Source organism: Lynx rufus, unplaced genomic scaffold (assembly GCF_022079265.1).
Source record: "Lynx rufus isolate CCGP_SWC_20201006 ecotype Redwood Valley unplaced genomic scaffold, mLynRuf1.p SCAF_3, whole genome shotgun sequence".
NCBI classification, from domain to species: Eukaryota; Metazoa; Chordata; class Mammalia; order Carnivora; family Felidae; genus Lynx; species Lynx rufus.
This window is the reverse complement of record NW_025814845.1, coordinates 130,780,950-130,790,063: the sequence shown is the minus strand read 5'-3', so window position 1 is coordinate 130,790,063 and position 9,114 is coordinate 130,780,950. Positions and strand designations below refer to the sequence as shown.

The following is a 9,114-nucleotide window of genomic DNA, read 5'->3' as shown; positions in this document are numbered from 1 at the left end:
AACCCAGCAGACTACAAAAAGCCAGAATATGAATTAAAAGGGAGTCGCCAAAAATTTAGTAAATTTTTAAGAAGTGTAGAATCCAGGTGCTTGGTGAATGGTTGTGCCTTATAGGAGTCCTTTAACCTTTTCTTCATGTTTTAAAACTCTTACCAAAAAAATGTTTGTGAAATAACTGAACAGAAACAATAAAAAGAGGATGAAAACAAACAAACGTGAAGGGGTCATCAGGGTCAGTGGAACACAGACACGTCAAGGAATTGTAGAAATTCGGAAGATATGCAGAGCAAAGTGAATGCACAGAACGCGTGCTGTGCAGGAGGATTAGGCAGGAGAGAATCTGGAGACACTTCCTGAGCATCTGCTGCTGGAAGAGGTCTAGAGTCTCGCTCCCATGGCATTGATTCATCTTTAAGTGAGACCCTCATAAAACCCTGCCTTGTCTCCCTGCTGCCCCCTGTCCCCGTCTTACCTCATTCTCTACGTATTCTCTCAGTTCCTTAAATTGGATGAACACTACAAATAGCACATATTGTAATTATTTGTACATGTGTCTTTCACTCCTGAAAGACTGAGATCCTCAAGGAATGATGTCATTTCCTATCGATCCATGGATCTGTCCCCCCAGGTCTCGTCTTGCTTCTGCATTTAGTTGGTACTGAAGAAAAAGAGCATCTGAGACTAAGCCTATCTAAGAGCAGCCATTCAACTTCATAACAACACTGAATCGAAATTAAAGTGCAAAACAGGGAAAATTATAAAATGTATGTATAAAAATGGCATTAATAACATGGCCAATAATGACATTAATATCATTTTTGGTGAAATAAAAACTGTCTAGAGACAAGTGGAAAAAATAATTTATTGCAGATTTTCTTACACAGGAACATGGAACATTTATACATGTATCGTTGTGCTGATACGAAATACTAAATTTAAAGACAAACACTCTTACACAAATGTAGTTGCACTATATTTTATAAAGGTAGATATTAATAAATTATTTAAGAACAACAGGCCAATTATTCCAATAGGGATGCATTCTATGTCAAAATTAAAGTTAACTTTTCTGAACCTGATGGCCTGGATATAACCACATTCTTCCAAGCTAAGAAAAAGAAGCTCATTTCTGGAAATAAATGGCCAGAAATGGCTCTTACAGGAGTATCCCAGTAGTACTCCCAATTTTATTCTCAGATGTGGTTAGAGCCCTGACATTTATCTCAAGCTAATGTAATAGCTCACTGTGAAACAGTGCAACTTTTTATAACATGTTGTTAAAGGGATTTAATACAAGGGATATAGTACAAACTACAGAATTTTAGAGGAATTATAATGCCACATGATTTGGGTGAGCAACCAAATATTTTAAGAACAGAAATGTGCATCCTATATTTTTGACGAAAAATTAGCACAGTTCAAAATACTCATTATTTTCTTAGCATGGTATATTAATTCTTATTTTGGGAATCTGAAAATAAATTGCATTTTTTTCCCCTAAAAGTTAGAATTCACTCTTTTAGAAAATGGTTTCTATGATGATGTACACCAACACGATATAAACTTTGTTATATGTTATTATAGTCATTAAAATATACATGTACATATACATGGAACACTAAACAGATTTGGCAAACCATGATATGATATGTACACATGACCAAATACTGTTCAGTGTCATTTAATTAAATTCAACAACTACTTATTGGGTGCCTACCACTTGCAAATTACCATGTTAAGTAATGCTTGTAGTAGATCTTAAGACACATGAAATTCACATTATCCACATCTAAAGCCAAACTTTAGGTAATATACTAAACCTTGAAAATTACCAAAAGCAGAGCAAAGGTTGAATAACGAATAATGAAAGCTATGCCTAAGAGAAAGGCTTGGGGTCATTGCAAAGGACAAAGCGAAATCTGTATCCACAGGGAATAATTGCTTGGTGAGACAGGGGACAACTGGAGCCCATTCTGCAGTCCCCGTCATCCCACAGTCTGAAATTCAGTTATCATCCTGTGCTGGTTCCTTTAAAGAGTGGAATAAATAAGGGTTCATTTTCAGTGATAATAAAGCTTGTAGTATCCCCCAAAGATTTTCTTTTCTTTTTTTTTTTTAATATATGCATGCACATCTGTTTTTCTAAGTCTTCCCATCATAATTCTGGGTGAAACAAGGACCACCCACCTAAAACGAGCAACACTTGAGGTAGGGCTTAATTTATCAGAAGAGCCTCAGTAAGCATGCCAAAACCACAAGTAAATTATCTAAAGTAAAAACAGCAGAAAGAAGATAAAGATAAATATTTTAAAACTTGGCATTCCATTCCTTTTAGGACTTATGCTCTACCAGCATTTTTAGGGGATGTATACGTTCGGAAAAGGAAATATAATCAAGTAGTCTCACCCTCTCTAAAGAACCTCTACATCAACAGGGAACAAAGTATCAACCTTACTTCTGATATAGCGGCCTGTGTGTGGGAACAAGGTGGGCATGACTTTGGTGTGTAGGAGCCCAGCGTGAATCAGGATTCCAGTTTGGAGGGCTAGTGTCTAAAGTCAACTCTAGCACGTAGTAGTACAGCCAGAGTATAACCACAGCACTAGCACGAACCTGAGGTTCCCCTATACAATCATTTAGATTCTGGAAAAGCATAAATCACTCTCCTTTCTAGGAAAAACGCACGAGAGCCTAGGATGTCTAAAGATCCCCAAACATTCCACAGGGAGATAGATTGGCCCTTAGAAGGATCTGAAGCTTCGTGATTAAGAAACCTCTCATAACTTGCAGTCCTGACTCTGGCCAGATGGTGATATCAGAACCCCTTATGGAGCTAAGCAAAGAGGCCAGGAAGTCCCTCATTGTCCTCTCACCTCAGCCAGATTATGGAGGAAGAACCAAAAACTGGTCTTCCCTGTCTGGTGCTTTTAAGTTTAATTTCATTAGCGGTAAAAAGCTGGCAACAATAAAGTATCCCCTAAGAAGTTTTTATTGTTCTAACTGGCTCATTAATGTTTCAGTACTTACATTGCTTTACCTGAGAGTTCATTTCAGCAAGTAAGAATTCTTTTCAAAGGAGACATATTTTCAGTGATTATAATTTAGCTCCTTGTATTTATATTCTGTCTTTAAAAAACGTAACTGCATGCTGATTAGTCATACCTCTGTTCCTGTATTTTTTCTGGATAGAAACCAAACTTGCATTGGCTCTTTTTTACCCTTCATGGACACTGGGCCTCTGTGCTCCAAATGGAATTGTGGATCTGAGTTTTCTGGTGTCATAAGACATCTAAAAGATAGGGGACAGGGAATAGGAAAAGACGTCTTGACTATGGTTGTATGGAGAAAGGGACATGAACCGAAGTTCGAAATCGAGACAGTAATGACACATGTTAAAATTGTATTTAAAAGTAACACAGGATTTTAGTAATGGTGGCCATGCAAGGAATTCCTAAGGTGGTGTAGATTCATTGAGAGTGGGAGTGATGATCCGTTCTCAAATAAAAAATAAACAATCCTAAGAGCATAAGTGATGACTGTTTAAAAGTAACAAAATCATGCAGAGTGTTAAACCACATGCGAAGAGACATTTTTCTTGCAAATCAGTAAATACCAAGACCTGTTCTCTTACCTGTATGTGTATTCAGACACATTTATTTTTCCCTTTTCTCCAGTGGTTTCTGTTCTGCTTGTGAGGTTAACAGTATTTCCAAAAAGACAATATCGAGGCATCCTCTGCCCTATGACACCAGTAACTACTTCTCCAGTGTGTATCCCTATGGTTATCTGCAGAAATCAAAGCTTTGTTTCAATAAGCTCGATCACCAAAACACTAATTTTTGATTACTTTACATCATAGAATAACGTAAAGTCATCATAAAGAAATCATAAGAATTCTCTGGAAGAACTCCAAGTGTATTACAGACAAAATAAAAAACTCTCGGGGCGCCTGGGTGGCTCAGTCGGTTGAGCGACCGACTTCGGCTCAGGTCATGATCTCACAGTTTGTGAGTTCAAGCCCCACGTCGGGCTCTTTGCTGACAGCTCAGAGCCTCGAGTCTGCTTCAGATTCTATGTCTCATTCTCTCTCTGCCCCTCCCCCACCTGTGCTGTGTCTCTCTCTGTCTCTCAAAAATAAATAAATGAAAAAAAAATTTTTAAAAAAGAGATTAAAGGAAAGGTAAAAAAAAATCAAGCATTAATATTAAAAAAAAAACTCTCACAAAATCTGTCTTCCAAGAGAAATATTCTTTTTCTAAAGTCAGAAGATTCCAAAGTTATGAATCTGGCAACTTATATGAGACGCAGGAAAGAGATTTTTTTTTTTTTCAACGTTTATTTATTTTTGGGACAGAGAGAGACAGAGCATGAACGGGGGAGGGGCAAAGAGAGAGGGAGACACAGAATCGGAAGCAGGCTCCAGGCTCTGGGCCATCATCAGCCCAGAGCCCGACGCGGGGCTCGAACTCACGGACCGCGAGATCGTGACCTGGTTGAAGTCGGACGCTTAACCGACTGCGCCACCCAGGCGCCCCTAGAGATTTTTAAAAAATAAACCAGAAAGGATAGGAAGTTTGGTCTCATCCTCTTGATTTCAGTACATGGAACAGGCTAGGTAGTTTCAAAAAGGTGGACAGATTTCCCATCTCTGTGAAAAAATGTAATACAATGGGTTCAAAAATATTATAGTCTGTTGTCATGATGATGTCTTCCTTTATACGTAATGACTGCCTGCCAAAGAATGTGAGTCAGTTGACCACAAAGGTCTGCTACTGCTATTATAGTATCTATTTTATTTACTAACCTGAACAGATTCTCCATCTACTTGAACCTGGCCAGCAATTTCCATCATATCCAAGGCCAGGTGGCAAATGGATCGTGCATGGTGGATGCATGGCTCTGGTAAACCACTCACTGTCATATACTTATCACCAACTGTCTCCACCTAACACAGCACATATATTTACACAGTCATTGGATAGAATAAACATTACTGTTTCATTTGCTACCCTTCTATATAAACAACATTTCCCCAAGGCTACCAGTAACTTTAAACTTTCCTCCCATGAATTCGTTTAAAATTATAATACATTCAATTCCAACAAGATGAAACCTTGTAATTATTTGAAACTTGCACACAGCACTTGAGGTCTTTCATTACAGCCAGGCATGGACACAGCATTATTTCCCCCCTAGTAATTCCTGGTTTCTCATCTCAGATACGCTTATAATTCACTAGAACAATTTATTACCAGTATCTCCCTAAAATAATGATGGTTTATGACACAAGAGCCACTGCCCAACGTCCAATGGTTTATCATGTTCAATAACCATTTACATTTATGATGTGCTCACAAAATGTCACACTGTACCTCAGAAAACCACTATAAAATAAATAGTCCTTGTGGCACTCCTATTACTCCAGATGCCTGGAGATGGTCTGGTTAACATTCTTGCTTTTATGAAGCAATAATCCCCTGACTTCATTTTTTCCAATATTATATTTGTTTTTAATTGAAACAAAGCACATAAATGCCTTATAAATGTTTATCTTCAGGTCGGTGTAATCTAAAAGCAAACCCGAGTCCCCAGTCCCCTTCTCATGCTCTAAGACTTCTTTACTATGCAAAGCATTTATGTATTTCAGTAAAAATGTCTCCGACAGAGCACTAAAACAAATGCTATGTTTACATGATGGGTGAGAAACAACCTGTGCAGATTCATTAATGTAAGTGCAAAAAGCTGCTGAACATTTCATTTGAACCAGGGAACCATCAGCTCTATTCATTTTGGTTACAGGGAAGAGAAAGGTTTACAACAAGAGGTAAATTATTTAAGAAAATGGTAAACAGTGGATACATGGAGGCCTACTGCACCAAGGCTGTAGGGCTATAGTCAGAGAATGGTGCCTCGAAACATAGGGTCTCAAAATTCAGACTCTGAAGGGCACTGCATTAGGATGTGGTCTGGACTTGCCTTATAAACAAATGGATTTTTCCGGGAGTCAGTCAGTGTGTCAAATCTGGTGTAGAGGTCATTGAGCAGGTTTACAATCTTCATGGCCCCTTCTCCAGATGCATGCTTGCTACAGAAGGCATTGAAGCCCACAATGCCACTGAAGAGGATGGTCACGTTGTCATATCTCTTGGCAGGCACTGGACGCTTGTGTCTCAGCTCATTGGCAACGGATGGAGGGAGGACAGAATACAACAGCCTATTCAGCGGGATGGGGAAAAAGCCGCAGGAAGAAATGCTGGGAATCACAGAGTTTTGATGTCGTTTGTACCGTAAAAACCTGGAGTCTTATAAGACACCCATTATTAGCCATCTATGTAAGTTTTCAAAAATACCATAATTTATTTGTTTTAATCACATGCAACACCTCCAAATCCAAACCAATTCAAACTAAATGGAAATAAGGCAACCAAATAGGCGAAGCAGAACCCTGGCAATAGGAAGTCAGAGTTTTCATCCGTGGTACTGAATTCTGACCTGTTATTACAGTATTCACAGTAGGAAAGTTGTCATTACCAGCACTCAGAACACTGTCTGAGTAGTATAATACCAGGACCATGTTTATCTCTCAGGAATAAGAAGTTTACCTGAATTTGTGTAAATACCATTAAACCAAGTAGATCTCCTCCCAGTCTCATCCATGCCTCTTTCTTCCGTGGAAGAAACAGAAAAAAACAGGTGGAGCCTGGGCTCGGCAAGAAAAGACTGTACTTCTATAAGCAATCCTGTGATTTTTCAATGGCATAAGGTACCACGCAGAGGGACAAGTGTGGTAAGCACAACGGGAGGAGGGTGAGAGCCGAGGGACTGATAGGACAGAAGCAGAAACTGGGGTAACCGATGGCTCTTGGCATGAGGACCCAGAGGAAGAAATGATGCCTCTCTACCTTTTTCTTCCCTAAAGCCAGAGGACGTACTATGCTAAGTTGAATCTTACAAGCCTCATACAATGTGTTATTTTCAAGGATGAAGTTGTACCACATACCAATAAAACCTACAGTTTGAATTTTTTTTTTAAGCAGTGGGAGGAATTTGAGCCGCCTGTCCCATATCCTTTTTGAAATCTGCAAAATATCTGGAGGGATTCAGGGATCTGTTGAGGGCCACAATGAAAGTAAAGAGGCATCAAAGAAACCAGATATAGCTTTCAGCTTCTCTATACAAAGGTCAAGACAAGTGAATTAAGAAGCTATGTATAGACAGACATTAAATGTCGTTCTCTATTTCATCCATGTTATTAATAAATAGTTAACTGGCGTGTTTATGTGTGGGCACAGCATTCATTTCAGGGCAACCACACACATATCAATGCAAAGAAAAGTACAGAAAGTGATGCTGTTATCAATATTCTGGGTGTTCAAGTAGAATGAAATAGTTCTTAGGAGAAGTCAGACAGATCACTTCAATTCTCCGACAAGCCATCAAAAATGAATACCCAAGACCCTGGGTAAAATTTCTCATGAATGTCCAGTGATTTAGTGCCTTTAACGAATATATACAAGCAAGGCCAAGTAGTATACACAGTGCATATCTGAAATGAATTTTTTGAAAATGAAGGCCAATTCTAAGTACAGTGTTCACTGCAACCCCGAGAACCCAGCCAGCCCTTGGCACACAGAGGATGCTTCGAACATCTCTCTCATATGAAGGAAGGAATGAATGGATACTTCACCTTTAAATACACACTTGGATTATTGTACTGATTTTCAGGGAGGTATTATGGCATTTATTCTTTCAACTTAGTTTCTAAAACTAGAAGACACATTTCCACTACCATTAAGACTGATGTATTTCTGTATGCATAATTTCTTTCTAAGTGATATGGAAGATTCTTACCTACTACTCCAGAGTATAACAGATTCCGTGCCTTTCTACTTTGGTTACCAAACTTCACCACAATATACAACGCCCTTCCTTACCCACAAGGTTGCATTCTTACGTGTCTGTCTTTTTCTTTTCATCTTCCAAGGCTCTTAATGTGAGCTGCAGCCTATCTGTGAGGATTTCCAGTTCTTGGGTCAGTTTGTATTCCTCTCTGAATTGTTCTCCCAAGAGAACGAGATCGCGCGTGGCATCATGCAGAGGGATGTCACTTAGGTACAGACCTCTCCTTGTCAGATCGTCCAGGTTCATCACACTGGTAGATAGGGAAATGAGGAGAAGTCAGTGCCAACTTGTGTACATGCTAACATCAAGCCTGACTACTGTCAAGGAGTAAAATCTGGTCATCTCCTACCATTCAATAGGTCAGGCTAAAGACAGAAAAAAAAAAATGGAGAGTTGCATGAAGACTATAACTTCATTCTTTCATATATTTAAAAATCTATCAAGGAGCAGGGGCGCCTGGGTGGCTCAGTCGGTTGGGCATCCGACGTCGGCTCAGGTCATGATCTTGGGGTCGCGAGTTTGAGCCCCGCGTCAGGCTCTGTGCTGACCGCTCAGAGCCTGGAGCCTGTTTAGGATTCTGTGTCTCCCTCTCTCTGACCCTCCCCCCATTCATGCTCTGTTTCTCTCTGTCTGAAAAATAAACATTAAAAAAAAATCTATCAAGGAGCAGTGAACTTGACATACATTTTTGCCAAATCTCACTTTTTGATTCCATCAGCCTAAACTGAAAGATAAAGGAGAAAACTATCCTGTGAAAATTAACCTGGTATTTAACACGTGGCCGTTATGGACTGCAATCACATTTTCCCCTCATTATAAAGAGATGGAGAAAACTTTCTTTTTGCCCTCTGTAACAGGGATGATAATGCTTCTTTTGAGAAACCAGTTCATTGTTGCCTTATGCATCCACTGACTGTTGTAACTGGTTGCTTTTCTCTTTTAGATGCAGTGATAAAAAGTTTACAATCAGATTTATGACCTATCTTCCACATGTATTTTATGTGCTTATAACTTTATGACATGTATTTTATGTGCTACTCTTACTTCTGATTCTAATTTCTTCTACTACTTTTGTTTGCTGAAAATTTTTCTCATTTTTGAAACATTATATAATCTTACTAAAGTGTATGCATATTTGTAACCTATGGTTTTGTTCTTTTTTTACCAAAGTTATTTCTAGATTAGCATAATAGGGGCACCTGGGTGGCTCAA

General features: G+C 39.0%; 1 protein-coding gene across 3 annotated transcripts in view; it reads right to left on the bottom strand.

Moving 5' to 3' along the window:
- Nucleotides 1–844: 844 nt before the first annotated feature.
- The window catches only part of GUCY1B1 (guanylate cyclase 1 soluble subunit beta 1), a 48,289-nt gene continuing 40,019 nt past the window's right edge, over nucleotides 845–9,114 (bottom strand). For 2 of the 3 annotated variants that reach the window (XM_047091346.1, XM_047091347.1), the window contains exons 9-14: nucleotides 7,955–8,152; nucleotides 5,977–6,214; nucleotides 4,805–4,945; nucleotides 3,632–3,786; nucleotides 3,163–3,289; nucleotides 845–2,028 (exon numbers count right to left, since the gene is read on the bottom strand). In XM_047091346.1, coding sequence (XP_046947302.1) covers nucleotides 2,005–2,028; nucleotides 3,163–3,289; nucleotides 3,632–3,786; nucleotides 4,805–4,945; nucleotides 5,977–6,214; nucleotides 7,955–8,152 — 883 coding nt within the window. In that variant the 3' untranslated portion in view covers nucleotides 845–2,004. Of the gene's footprint in view, nucleotides 2,029–3,162; nucleotides 3,290–3,631; nucleotides 3,787–4,517; nucleotides 4,649–4,804; nucleotides 4,946–5,976; nucleotides 6,215–7,954; nucleotides 8,153–9,114 lie in introns of those variants that run through there. The other variant, XM_047091348.1, reaches the window with a different exon arrangement.